Below are 15,318 nucleotides of genomic sequence, written 5' to 3'. Positions count from 1 at the left end.
TCAACCATTGGCTTACCATAGCAACCATCGTGAGGATGAGGCTGAACTGCACAGTGTAGCTTTCTGTTGCTCGTGGGGCCAATATGAGTTGGAACTTACTTGGCAGCACCTGGCAACCACACAGGCATACGTAAAAAGATGCATTTAGAAACCAGGAGTTCACACCAGGGCCTCTAATTCCAGCTTGCCTCCGTGGAGTTCTTTTTTGACTTCTTCCATTTCATATTTGCCTGTCCTTTCTTCAGCAGTGAGATCCTAGCTCATAATGCCAACAACACATTTATAAATTTGATCATTCCTATCACAGCCTGTGGGTCAAAGTGATCCATAAGATCAACTATAATTGAAAAAAAAAAAGATCAACTATAATTGAATGGTATACTACCTGCAATCAATATTATGACACAAAATGTATAGGAATTATTGAATAGAATACTTATCTATATATCTATCTATATATATATATAGTTTTTTTTAAGAAATGAAAGGTGCCCTTGGGTGCCTTGGAAGAAGGCCTGATCTATTTCAGAAAAGTCAGCCAGTAGAAACCTGTGCAGCACAGTTTTACTCTGACACACATGGGTTGACTTGACGAGTCAGGTTTTACGTTGTTGTTAGGTGCTGTTCTATCAGTGCCGACTCATAGCAACACTTGACAACGGAAGGAAACACTTCCCGGTCCTGTGTCCCTCGCTATTGTCATGCTTGAGCACATTTCTGTAGCCACCATGTCTGTTCATTTCATTGAATGTCACTCCTTGTTTTCACTGACACGCTGCTTTTCCCAGCATGATTCCTCCAGACACTGGTTGGTACCTCCTGGTAAAATGCCCAAAGTAGGAAAGACAGCCTTACCACCAAAGCCTTGCTTATGATATTCCTAAAATTGAACTATGAGCTTCAAATTGACTTCAATATCTCAAAACTTGTTTGCAATTCTGCCTTCTGTTCCATACTTCTTTCTACACTATTAACTTACTTTTTATATTGCCAAATTATTTTTAATTACCATATATACTCGGGTATAAGCTGAGCTTTTCAGCATATTTTTATGCAGTTTTTGTGGTAGGATTAGGTGCCTTGGCTGATATTCGGGCTGGCTTACACTCTAGTATATCCGGTAATAATGCATACACAATGCAATTTTATTCTTTACAATTCAATTCAGTGGGTTTTTTAAAAGTATATTTACAAATAAGTTGTGCAAAATCAGTAATTTGTTGTGTTTTAGGCAAAAGTTAGTACAGAAATTGGGTTCTCAATTCTATACAACTGGGTCAGTGACATCAGTTTCACATTTCAAGGCAAGTCAGCTTTTTCTTTGCTATCACCAGTGCGCTAGTTTCCCCGTCTGTAGGTAATTGTTGACAGCCCGATCTCGTATTCGTGATTTTTAAAGGGCGCTCTCTCAGTGTGGGAGAACAGCTTCCACAGCTGAATGGGTTCTAGGGAGCGGTTGTGTCATTGAAGGGTAGATTAAAGAAATACCAGGCAAAGCATGCAAGGGCTCACCTCGTCCATAGAGACCAGAACCAGAGAGAGCTAATGTATTCTCTGACACATTTATATAATCCTAGACTGGAAAGCCCCGGTAAGCACATATGTAACAGGAAGGGGATGTACTAGAGGCAGTGGTTCTCAACCTTCCTAATGCTGCGACCCTTTCATATAGTTCCTCATGTTGTGGTGACCCCCAACCATAACATTATTTTTGTTGCTACTTCATAACTGTCATTTTGCTAATGTTATGAATTGGGTGACCCCTGTGAAAGTCTCACTCAACCCCCAAAGGAGTCGCAACCCACAGGTTGAGAACCACTGTACTAGAGGTACACATAATATGAAGGGGAGGTCCTAGGGGGGGCATACATCCGTAAGGGGAGGTCCTAGGGGCATACATGTAATAGGCAGGGGAGGTCCTAGGGGCATACATGTAATAGGCAGGGGAGGTCCTAGGGGCATACATGTAATAGGCAGGGGAGGTTCTAAGGCCATACATGTAATAGGCAGGGGAGGTTCTAGGGCCATACATGTAATAGGAAGGGGAGGTCCTAGAGCCATACATGTAATAGTAAGAGGAGGTCCTAGGGGCATACATGTAATAGGAAGGGGAGGTTTTAGGGCCATACATGTAATAGGAAGGGGAGGTCCTAGGGGCATACATGTAATAGGCAGGGGAGGTCCTAGGGGCATACATGTAATAGGAAGGGGAGGTTCTAGGGCCATACATGTAATAGGAAGGGGAGGTTCTAGAGGCATACATGTAATAGGAAAGCGCATACATAACACGGCAGGTGGGTTCTAGAGTTAAGATGGCAGCTTAAACTATGGAACACACAACACTCCTCTGGTTCCTTGAGGCTTCCTCACCCCCCACTCTCATGGCCCCAGTGCTGCCTTTCACTGTGGGCTAGACTAGAGCATGTGCACAGGTACAGATAAGAGATAAGAGCTCACAACACACAGTATCCAGGAGCAGGAATGGGAATAGCAATACCAGAAGGGTAGGGGGAAGGAGGGGAGAGGAGGAGAGGAAAGAGGCACTGATTGAGAAGAGACGAACAACAGGAAATGTGGGGGAAGGGAGAAGATATGAAATAATAATTTATAATTAATCAAGGGTCACCTGGGCTGGGGGGAGAAGGAGGGAAAAAAGAGGAGCTGATACCAAGAGCTCAATAGAAAGTAAATATCTTGAAAATAAAGATGGCAACATCTGTACAAATATGCTTGATACAACTGATGTATGGATTGTTATAAGAGCTGTAAGAGCCCTCAATAAAATGATCTTTTAATTAAAAACTACAAAATGATTTATACAGTTTTTTAATATTCTATTTTATGAACACTGGGGGGGAAAAGACCTGGCAGCTTAACCTTGGTCCTCTCTGAGCTGGCATGACCTTAAGTGTCCCCGAGTTCTTCTCCAGGAAGCAATAGATGATCCTTATCAGAAGGGAGTGGGCTGTACTTAGGCAAAGAGTGATCTGATTGCTCTTGCTGGCAGACAGCCTACAGGCAGACACCTTCAAGCATGTATTAGCAACCATGTGCTTGCAAGCAGCATTTAAAATTGGGATTATTACAGGGCACATTGTGGTGAGTAACTTTAGGTAGAAGTGTGTGACTGGCACTCAGCTCCAACTCAGGTCTGTGAAGGCCTTCCTCCACCCGAGTCTGCTTCACAGGCTCTTTAGCTATGCTTGTAGAGAAGCTGTCTGCACACACTCTCTTCCCAGTTCTCACAGTCCCCATCCATAACCCAAACTCACTGCCACTGACCGATTGCAACTCTGTAACACCAAGCAGAACTGCCCCCGTGGGTTTCCAGGGCTGTAAATCAATACAGGAGTAGAAAGCCTTCTCTTTCTCTCTCAGTGTAGCTAGTAGTTTGAAACTGCTGACCTTGCGGCTAGCATAACTCACTACACCACGGAGTTCCTTCATAGAACACAATACGCGTGGTTCATATCTTTTATGTTCTGCGCCAGCCTGTTATTTAGTTAAAAGGTAAATGTGAGATACTTTCGGTTGAAGGATTTTAAAGTATCTCAGGGCAGTGTTTTCGGCAAATTCTCTAATCTCAATTGGTCCAGGAAAGGATGTTTTTGTCTTCGTTTGTTTTCCCCCAAAACTTTGTATTATTCATTTAGTGGGGGTTTACATAGCATAACGTTGTTTTTACATCCAACAGCTTATCAAACCGCCCAGTGGCTTGCGCTATTTCCTCACCACGTTCTCTCCCCATCTCCCTCTTATAGTATGCTCTTTTCCTTCAACCAAGATATGACACCTGTCTAACTCTCTGGCTCAGTGTTTCCCAAAGAGGCTGATACCTCCCCTGGGATGCTGAAAAAGCACATACCTGCACTCTTTCCTAGATTCTGGTGTGTAGCACAAAAGCTTTTAATTGCCAGAGCGTGCTGAGCAATTTTTTCTGTAAAGGGTGGAGGGCCAAATACATTTGGGAACTTATGCTGTTGCTTCCCCTTCCCTCTCCTCCCATCCCACCATTGGTAACCATCAATGTCTCGTCTTTTTTATTTTTCTTCCCCCTAAAACAATAGTCTTATACAGCATCTGCTTGGGTGTGTGTGTGTTTGACTGAGCATATTCTCCAATCCAGGCACGCCATCAAGCGTTTCACGTCTCATCGTCGTCCTTTAATGAGTGATGCCTTTACGGGTGCTGTTTTTCTGAAACGCTCACGTTCAGTTACACAGCCTGTGGGATGATGACCCACAGCAGAAGAAACTTTGTTCCATGGGCTTGAGAGATGAGGCCCTTGTCCCAAATAACACTACCAAAATTGCCCTCCCCCCCATCTGCTGGTCTCTTTCGGTGTGAAGTCTTTTAAAAGGGTCTTATTTTTAGGAGATCCCAGCCATCTATTTTGTCTTTTGCTCTATGTGTTTTGTTAGGTTGATACTGTGTTTATGCCAGGTATTTGAGCCCCTAATTTTGTCTCTGGTTTTTTCACTGATGATCCCTACAGTTCTAGGGTTAGGTCTTTAATCCATCTGGAGTTCATTTTTTTATATCAAGTGAGGTATAGGTCATTTTTATGAAAATAGAAATCCAGTTTTCTCCCACCATTTGTTTAAAGAGACTCTCCTTTTCATTCACCATTTTTGTCAAAATCAGTTGTCTGGTGGTAGATGGATTTATTTCTGGGTTGTCTGTTCTGTTCCACTGGTCTGTCTGTCTATCGTTGTACCTTTAAAGTGTGGGCTTTTATAAGAAATTGAGTTTTGTTCCATGTTTCTCTCATTCTATTAGGGTTCGTCCATTGAGAGCCTGTAGGGTGGTTGGCCGTGATAGCTGGTGTACCATCGAGTCGTCCCAGGCTCAGAATACACGAGGCCATGACTCTCGTAGGCAGTTAGCCCTGTAAACTAGTTCCATCTCTCAGGAGCTCGCTACATCTTTCTCTTTTACTCCAGATAAGTAGATATCAATGTTTTTCTTAGATAATGAACTTTTTGAACCAACTTTTATCAATAGACTGAGCTGTACCATGAGACAAAAGTCCTACTTTTAGAAAATCAATTTTGTAGGGTGCTGGGTCATGTCTGAGGAATATCTGTAATTGTGTCATCTATGAGCACATGTATATGTGTGTGCACACATATGTATATACCTGTACACACTTCTGCCTATACACATAAACATGTGACCATATACTCGTTTTTTGGTTGTGGTGGTACTGCCAAATTACATATGTCAAATCTTTAGTACAAATATCTTTTTTTCTCTTGTGCTTTTTTAGTGTGCTTACACTAACTTAGTGAAAGTTTTATAGAGTTCTCTCTCTCTCTGCATCTGAAGGAGCTTTGAAAAGTTCATGGAAAAACCAGATTAAAAGATTATGGAATTTTTCCATGAATTTTTTTTCCTTTTTTTAAAAAACATTTTATTAGGGGCTCATACAACTCTTATCACAATCCATGCATATACATACATCAATTGTATAAAGCACATCCGTACATTCTTTGCCCTAATCATTTTCTTTCTTTTCTTTTTTTACATTTTATTAGGGGCTCATACAACTCTTATTTCAATCCACACATATACATACATCAGTTGTATGAAGCACATCCTACGTTCTTTGCCCTAATCACTCTCAAAGCATTTGCTCTCCACTTAAGCCCTCTGCATCAGGTCCTCTTTTTTTTTTCCCCTCCCTCCCCGGTCCCCCCTCCCTCATGAGCCCTTGATAATCCACAGATTGTTATTTTGTCATATCCATGAATTTTTTTAAAGTCCCTTCTTATATAGGTCAGTCCCTGACTTGTGGCAATCTAACGCAAAAAAGAATGAAGTGATTTTCAGCCCAGAACCATTCCCACAATCCTACCGTATGTTCCACAGGGATTTTCTTGGCTGATTTTCAGTAGATTGTCAAGCCTTGCTTCCGAGTTCACTTTAGTCTGGGTGCTCCGTTGAAACATCTTCAGCATCAGCGCAGCGGGCACGCCTCCATTGACAGAAGGGTGGTGCTTGCCCATGAGGTACATTGCCTGGGGGTCGAACCTGGGTCTCTTGCATGGAAGGCGAGAATGCTAACATGGAACCACTACTGCCCCTATATACTTTATATACTGTTCTGTAGCCTGACTCCTCTCCCACTGATTATCATGTCATTAATACCTTCCCATGTTAACAAAATGGCTATTTTGTAATGGCTACAGAGTAAGACTGTCATATTTCTATTACTAGATTTTGGTTTTAAAAGGAATCCAATTTTTCACTAATATATATAAGGCTCACACCAGCATCTTTGTAGCTAAATCTTAATTATTTCCTTAAGACAGAAGTAGAAGTGCTGGGCAGGGTATGTACATTGTTTTGATGCCTCTCTGAATGACCGGTTGACAAGAGTGCTGGTCTTTCTACACCAGTCTCCCTCCACCAGCTTTGATTATACTTCAGGATCATCCGTGGTCCATTTAAAAGCCACGATACTCCGAGCCAGCTCTCAGACTCTGACTTTGTGGCTCTGGGATGGAAATAATAGTCTGCAACTTTTAAAGCCCCCCACCAAGTGATGTTCATATGTAACTGGTTTGTTAAATGAACGTGGTGTTTCATTGTTTTAATTGTTAATTTTCTTCTGGACTTGTTTCAGGCATTCAGACTTGGGAGAAGTGGCCCCGGAAATAAAAGCATCAGAGAGAGGAACAGCCCTTGCCATTGCAGGTAAAGCAGGACTGTGGGACCGACTCTGTGGGGGATGCATCTCTTCTGTCCCTTGGAGCGTCTGCGTGCTAGCGCTGTTCTTGGCTAGGGATGATAGATGTAAAAAAAAAAATCAGCTTAAAGGTTTTGTTTTCCTTTTGCAAAAAACTGTACCCTGAGCATTTCTGATCCTAATATACCCCATAATTACAAGCATGATCTGTGAGTTATGTGTGGCAATTACAGTGAAGTCTCAACCCCAGCAGAGAAATAATGGGGCTGGGGGTGGGGGCTGCTGGAGTCAGAATTGGTAAGTGTAGGGCGTGGACGGGTTGCTGTTGAGTTTAATTCACTCTTCTCTTGAGAACTGAGGTCAGATGCCACCTCCTTGCCATTCTTAAACTGTTATACACAATAATATTTTTATTTATAATTAGTTTTATTTTTGTTGTTGAGAATATGTACAGCAGAAATCCTATTGCTCTCAAGTCAATTCTGACTCACAGAGACCATATGTGACAGAATAGAACTGCACTATCAAGATTCAAGGGTTATATATTTCTGTGGAAGCAGACTGCCACATCTTTCGCCTGTGGGGAGTTCACATTTCGACTTCTCCGTTAACAGCCAAATGCTTAATTACTGCACCACTAGGGCTCCTATAGTCAGCAGAACACAAACCAATTCAACAGCTTCTACATGTACAATTCTGACCGCCCCTGAAGTTGCCTGTCCGGTTTTTCAAGTTGTTGTCAACTTAATCCCATATAGATTAATCTTAAATGTATACATTGCTCAAGGCAGACTTTCTTTACGAGGTAAATTAAAGTACAAGGGGAATTAAAAAAATGCTGCTTTAAACCCATAAAAATCTGTGTTAAACAAAAATATCAAAACATGAAGCTATTTCCTTCCTGGATTATATGAAAAAGAATGCAGCATCAGGATTGGAGGGAGGCGTGTTAACAACTTGCGATATGTGGAGGACAGGAAGCACTTGCTGATACAGATGAAGGATTGCAGCCTTCAGTGTGGATTATGGCTAAAGGAAGGCCAAAACCATCAAAACTGAACCGATAGGTCACATCATGATAAATGGAGAAAAGGTTGAAGTTTTCAAAGACTTTGTCTTGCTTGCTTGCTTATGGAGGCAGCAGTTAAGAGATCAAAAGACTTATTGCATTGGGCAGATCTGTTGCACGAGACCTCTTGAAAGAACCGAACAGCAAGGATGTTACTTTGAGAACTAAAGTGCACCTGACCCTAGTCTAGAGTATTTTCAGTTGCCACATATGCATGTGAAAGCTGGACATCGAATAAGGAAGTCTGCAGATGAATTTGTGTTTGAATTGTGGAGCTGGAGAAGAATATTGAAAGTAGCACGGACTGTCCAAAGGACAGACAAGTCTGTCTTGGAAGAAGTACAGCCAGAGCGCTCCTTAGAGGCAAAGACGGCAAGACTCTGTCTCACAGACTTTGGTCATGTTGTCAGCAGAGACCAGTCTTTGAAGAAGGACATCATGCTGGGTAAAGCAGATGGGCCGCAAAAGAGAGCAAGGCCCTCAATGAGATGGATCGACCCAAGTGCAATTGGGCTCCAGTATACAAACAATTGTGAGGGTGCACAAGACTGGGTGGTGTGCGCTGTGTTGTGTGTAGGGCTGCTGTGGGCCGGAAGGGCACCCAACAACAGGACCAACCACCACCCTTCCTGCGCTCACGAGAAAGTACAGAAGCACAATGAAATAAGCCAAGACTTGGAGTTAGAAAAGCAGCGTGGACGAGCACACTCAGCACATCTTACGCTCAAAGCAAACAAGCAAGCAAATGAAGACCAGAAGTAAAACGTAAGCCTTGAGTGGTAGTACTGAAAGGTTTTTTATGATCAAAGCATTGAAGCATGATGAAGCCTCGAGAGAAGATGGAAGGAATACACAGAGTCGCTGCACAAAAGAGGGTTTGTCTACATGGCACCATTTCAAGAAGTCCCTAGAATCAAGAACTGAGAAGATCAAGCTGCAATGCCCATCTTTTCATGAAACAAGCCTCCAGGAATTGACAGACTACCAATTGACATGCTTCATAAAAATTGACGTAGCATTCAGTAGTCTATGCCAAGAAATTTAGACCATAGCTACTCAGCCAACTACTAGAAGTTTGGGGTTTGGTGTGTGTGTGTGTGTGTGTGTGTGTGTGTGTGTGTGTGTGTCCATTCCAAAGAAAGGTAATTCAATAGAATGGAAAGTAACATCATCATTAACATCATCAAATCAAAAGCCCACTATCATCAAGTCTGTTATGACTCATAGCAACCCTATGTCAAATTTCCAAGAATGTAAATGTTTATGGGAGAAGAAAGCTTCATCTTTCTCCCTCGGAATGACTGGTGAGTTTGAACTGCTGACCTTGCAGTTAGCAGTCCAACGCTCACCTGACAGTGCCACCAGATAGCACATGAAGTAAAATTTTGCTGAAGCTAGTTCAGAAATGGTTGCAGCAATACATCAACAGGGTGCTTTCAGAAACTCAAGCTGAATTCAGAAGATGTGGATCTCCATTAAGTGGATTTCGGCTGTAATCAGAAGCTCCTAGAAAGATGTTTATTTACTCTATGCAAAGGCATTCAACTAGGTGTATCACGGCAAACTATGAATAACATTTAGAAGGATAGGAATTCCAGATCGTCTAATTGTGTTCATGCAGACCCTGTGTTAGAGACAGGGGGTACCGTATGATTTAAAATCAGAAGAGGTGTGACCTGGGCTTGTATCATTTCAGCATACATGTTCGATCTGTATGCTAAGCACATGGTTCACGAAACTTGGCCCATGAAGAACAACATGACATCCAGGTTGGAGGAAGACATATTCACAACCTTTGGTATGCAGACATTATGTCTCTGCTGAACGCAGAGGGTCTGAAGCACTTAACTGCTGATGATCAAATGCCGCAGCCTTCAATATGGTTTCTCCCTCAACATAAAACAAAATTCCTAATAACTAGACCCGTCAGCAGCATCAGGAAAAACGGAGAAAAGATTGAAGTTGTCAAGATTTCTATTTTACTTGGATCCGCAATCAACATTCCTGAAAGCAGCAGTCAAGAAAGCAAACGTTGTACTGCATTGGGATCACCTGCTCCACAAGCCCTCTTTAAGTGTTAAAGAGCAACGCTGCCGCCGTAAAGTCAGTCGCCGCATCTAAGGAAGCTCATCACCACAGTCGACTTCAGAACGTTGTTTTCAGCCTGGCACTCGTCTTTGTTAGCTCTCCATTACAACGTCCTCCCAGCTTCCCCTGCTGCGGCCCCAAGAAACCATTCATCCAATTGCTGTCTCTTTAGATGTACCTATCCTGGAGCCATAACAAAACAGAACAAAAACCTATTAGCAAAGTAAAACAGAAAAACCTCAATAAATACCATTAAAACTAAAACAAATACATGGGCCAAAGGCAGAGCAGTGATCAGGTGTTAAATTTGAACCTAACTGCGTCAGCAGTAATTCACTCCCCAGTGTGTGCTGCATCGTAGCTGGACTGTTCACATCCCTAGTCGATAGAGGGAATTCACCAGAAGATGACTACGCAATCCATGAGTATGACCCCCTTACTTCTTGTTTTTTCCAAGCTGAAACTTTATGTATGAAACAAATTTGAAATGGGTCAAAAGAGAGATGAAATGACAAGACATCACATTTAACCTGTCTACCATAATTGGCTGTACAGTGCTGTCTGCTAACGAGGCCAGTCACAGCCGTCAGCTGGGGATAGGGGAGATTCACCAGAGGCTGACTCCGTGTGCGCACCTTGCAAATGGATTTTGAGCTGCCTTTTGCAAACCAGGTGTTCACAGTTTAAGCTCTGTTAGCATTCCCTCCTTCAGATTTGGATTTGATTATTTACAATCCTTGGATAGCACAGGCTCATGTGCTTCTTCCATGTGGGCTTAGTTAATGCCTCACTTAGGTCACTGCTTGCTTGAAGACAAGACCCCAGACACTATTCCTTCTGGTCGCCAGGAACCATCTGCTTTCTTCACCATACTTTGCTATAGCACCTATATCTTCAGTGATTGCTTCATGAGGGTGAACATCATCTTTCCATATTTTTGTTAAAGTTCTTGTACAGAAATTTTATATGATGTCACATTTATTTGTTTTTTCTGTTTATTACTTCTGTTATTAGAGAATCCATTGTTAAAAGGTGGGCCCAACTGAGACTCTTATTTCCTTATCTAATGAACTTAGTTAGCATCCTTGTCAAAAATCAGTTGACAAAACAAAACCACTTCATCATAGATCTGTGGCTCTCTTTCCAGACTCTCAATTGAATTTATTAATTTGTGTGCTTGTTATTACCAGTACCAGGCTGTGCTGGTTACTGTACCTGTTTTCAAATCGAGAAGTAGGAGTCCTCTGACTTTATTTTGCATCTCTTGTCATTCCATATAATTAAAGGTGAGAATTGATTTTCCATTTTTGTAAAGAAGGCTGTTGGAATTTATTGGGATTGCATTGAATCCATAGATCACTCTTGGAAGTATTGGCATTTAGCAATACCAAGTGTTCAACCCATAAACAGGGTGCATCTTTCCATTTGTTTCAGTCTTTGTAAAATCTCTTTCCAGCAGTGACTTCTGATTTTCATTGTGTAAGCCTTTCAAATCCCTGGCTAAGCATATTCCTGGGTATTTTACCCTCTTTGACATTATTATAAAAGCAGTCTTTTTCTAATTTCCCTTTCAGGCTTCTTACTGCTGACCTTCTACCCATCGTATTTGCTAAATTCTTTTATCTCTACAAACTGTCTTGGAAACGATGTGATTTTCTGTATATAGGATCATGTTGTCTTCAAATAGAGCTAATTTAACTTTTCTGATATGGTTACCTTTTTATTTTATTTTTTTCATTTTGGTCTTTTTGCTCTGGTTAGGGCTTCTACTTACAATATTGAATAGAATATTCAGTACCCTTGTCTTGATCCTGATTTCAAGGGGAAAGTTCCCATTCTTTCTTCATTAAATTTAATCATAGTGAAATTCCTTCCTATCTCAAACTTTCCATCAAGATGGGGTGTGGCTTTTATCTAATACTTTTCCTGCATCCATAGAGATGGGCATATGCTTTCCTTTCTTCTTCTGATGTGTTATATTACATTAATTGGTTTCTTAGTGTGGAGTCATTTCTGTTTTCTTGGAATAAATCCCACTTGATCATGAGCTGTATTGAGCATATGAATCTTTAATAGTCGTTTCATTAGTGTTTTGTCATGGTTTTTTGCATCTGTAGTCTTAAGGAACAAGGACAATAGTTTTCTTGTCTGGTGTTGATGTCAGGCTTATGCATAGTTTATACAATGTATTAGTAAGCATTCTTTCCTTCTCTTATCCTTTTTTACTAAACTTTTTAATGTGAGTTGGGTGAAGAGCAAATAAGTTTTCCATTTAATAATTTATACACATTTTGTTTCATCTCATTGACTGTAAATCTTACATGTAACATCACTTGTCCTACTTCTTCTTTGTGTTTTCCGTTTTCATTCTTACATCTTTCCTAACTCTTCTGAGTTCTGACTCTTTCCTTTCTGGTGGATTCACTGATTTGTTGCAGTGACCATACCGAACTCATAGACTAGACTCACAATTCTGAAGTTTATTAGGGATGTTAACAGGTTACAATTTAGGACCAGAAATGCTCATACTACTGGTACTCAGTTGAGACAGCCTCCTCTCAGCCACAGGGCCCCATTTCCTCTGACCTGCTCCTACAGCGTTACAAAGTTCTTTTTAACTGTTAAATGCCCATAGGGCACTCCAGTTGGCCATAAACTTCAGCTCATAGACACTCCATGAGTCCCAAACCTAGCTCCCTTGATTCAGTGCCTGGAAGCACCCCACTCAGGAAGCAAGCCTTCTTCCCTAAGGCACTCAGTTTTCCTTGCTCCCTGGGCCCGGAAGCCCCCCCATTCTGTTTCTTGCTTTTGGTGCTGCTGCCTCTGCTACTCCCTCTTCCCTGGCTGTACTCGGGGACCACAGCTCCATGATACCTGCACCTAGGGCCTTCGGCACAGGGATTTGGAGGTTCGAAGGATATGCTCTACCACTGCCTCTTCATTATCAATGGTAGTGAGATTCCCCCACTCTCCACTTCTCATTTTAAACCTAGTGGGATGGAAAAACCGGTCAGTCCCCACATTGGAGTTTATACGCCATATTGACTGGGTGGGCACCGTGTACCTTGTTTATGTTTGAGTCCACTGTGGCAGTCGCACCTAGGTGGTCACAGACAACCTCACACATGCATGGTCCGACAGTGCCTCCAATATGACAATTGCAGGGCCCAGCAGTGTTTGATTCTGTCGCACAGGTCGCTATGAGTCAGAACAAACTCGGTGGCACCTACCACCACCAACTACTCATTTGGTAGGAATTACAAAGACCGTAACAGAAGAGCTATATTAAGTAATTGACTGCACCACAGTAGATTGCATGCTTCTAAGAATTGTCCATTTTATTGCCATACAGTTGTCCCTAGTATCGTTCCATAATTCTCTATTTTTTTTATCTGGTTCGTTACAATGTTTCCTCTTTGGTTTCTTACTTTGGTTATTTTGCACCTTTTTCCCTTCCTTGACATTCTAAGGAAAAAGTCGTTAATTTTATTGATGTTTTCAAAAAACCAAATCTTGATTTTCTTGATTCTGTTGGTTTTCTTTTTTAAATTTCACTTCTACTCTGGTTTTTACCTCTGCTCTTCTGATCTTTGAAGTTTTCTTTCTTCCACTCCTTTCTAAGTTTATTCTTCTTTTTGTAATTCTTCAAGTGATAGAGTAAGGCTATTGATGTGAAATCATTCTCTCTCTCTCTTTTTCCTTTTTTTCCCGAAGTTAAGAAAGGATTTTTCTTAAGGCAGGGAAAGAACTCCCGGGCGGATTCTATGACCCTACAAGCTAGGTCAGAGAAGTTGCCCCCTCTCTCTCTTTTTTATGTACACATTTATTGCTCCAAAGTTTTTCTGTGGGTGGAAAGAGTTCATGACCAGTTCTGCCTGTGGGACTCAGTGATTTTACATTCTTTGGGCTGTGCAGCCATTCTTACCTCATTTTCTGGGGATTCTTTCCTATTACCATAATGCTTTGCCCCTTAAGCTTCCTATCTTATCTTTCTATTTGCTGTTACTGATTTGATCCCATGTAGGTAGCTCTTAGTGTTGCTTTCATGACGTCCTGGTTCCGCATTCTACTAACTGCAAGGTCCATAGTTCAAAACCACTAGCCTCTCCTCACGATAAAGACAGGACTTTCTATTCCCGTAAAGAGTTGCAGTCTTGGAAGCCCTCGGGCAGTTCTGCCCTGTCCTACAGAGTTGCTGTGAGTCAGCATCAACTCAGTGGCGGTGAGTTTGGTTTTTGAGTTTTGGAGATACGCTTGTTCTTAAACAGGTATCTTGCTCAAGGCATATCCATTTTACTATTAAAGCTAAGCTGTTGCTCACTGTTTAGATGACTTCAGGGGAAAGAAAGGCTATATATACAAAATAAGAAATAAGTTTCAGGGATTCCTCATCTTTCCATGACTTCAGGAAGCCTGAGGCTATAGGAATTTGAAAACCTGTTCTGCTACAATCTTTCTGGATGAAGGACAGTTTCTCTGGGTATAGAAGTCTTGCTTCTTTTTGTTTGTTTTTTTCTCAATACTTTAAATATGTCATTCCATTGACTTCTGGCCTCCAATGTTTTTAAGAGAAATCATCATTTAATCTTTGTATATGATTGTTTGCTTTGCTTTTGCTTTTTAAAGAATTCTTTCTCTATCCATATTTTTGAGAGCCATGACTATAATGTGACTCAATACAGCCTCTAATTGTGTTTGGGGTTCTTTGAGTTTCTTGTATTTATAGATTCATGTCTATTTTCAATTAATAGATCTATGACCTTCATCAACGTTTAAAATAAAAACTTGCGTTGAATGATAAATATATTTAGAAAAGTATATGCTCACTTGATAAACTTTCATATTATCACTTGATAAATTTTCACAAACATGAGCATACACATGTAAACTATTATCCAGATCAAAAAGCTGAATCCAACCACTGCCCCTAAATTCCCTTTCAGTAACTACCATATATACTCGTATGCAAGCCGTTTTCCAGCACATTTTTATGCAGCTTTTGTGGTAAAATAAGGGGCCTCAGCTGATATTCAGGACGGCTTTAAAAAAATAATTTTATTCGGGGCTCGTACAACTCTTATCACAATCCAAACATACATCCATTGTGTCATACACATTTGTACATTTGTTGCCATCATCATTCTCAAAATGTATGCTTTCTACCTGAGCTCTTGATCAGTTCCTTATTTTTTCCCCTCCCTCATGAACCCTTGATAATTTATATAAATTATTATTATTTTGTCATATCTTACACTTTCTGACGTCTCCCTTTACCCACTTTTCTGCTGTCTGTCCCTCAGGGAGGAGGTTATATGTAGATCCTTGTAATCACTCTCCCTATACCCTCCTGGTATCACCACTCTCACCACTGGTCCTGAAGGGATCATCTGTTCTGGATTCCCTGTGATTCCAGTTCCTATCCATACTGCTCTGGTCAGGCTGGTTTTTGTTTTTGTTTTTGTTTTTTGTC

General features: G+C 41.2%; 1 protein-coding gene across 3 annotated transcripts in view; it reads left to right on the top strand.

Moving 5' to 3' along the window:
* The window catches only part of URGCP (upregulator of cell proliferation), a 74,440-nt gene that overhangs the window by 49,987 nt on the left and 9,135 nt on the right, over nt 1-15,318 (top strand). For all 3 annotated transcript variants that reach the window (XM_075558082.1, XM_075558081.1, XM_075558080.1), the window contains exon 2: nt 6,629-6,699. Coding sequence is in view for 2 of the 3 variants with exons in the window: in XM_075558081.1 (XP_075414196.1) it covers nt 6,629-6,699 (71 nt within the window). In the remaining variant the exon portion in view is untranslated. The remainder of the gene's footprint in view (nt 1-6,628; nt 6,700-15,318) is intronic.

The sequence above is a fragment of the Tenrec ecaudatus genome, chromosome 9, assembly GCF_050624435.1.
Source record: "Tenrec ecaudatus isolate mTenEca1 chromosome 9, mTenEca1.hap1, whole genome shotgun sequence".
In the NCBI taxonomy this organism is placed as follows: Eukaryota; Metazoa; Chordata; class Mammalia; order Afrosoricida; family Tenrecidae; genus Tenrec; species Tenrec ecaudatus.
Note: the sequence above shows the minus strand (reverse complement) of the source record. Positions and strands in the feature narration are given on the sequence as shown.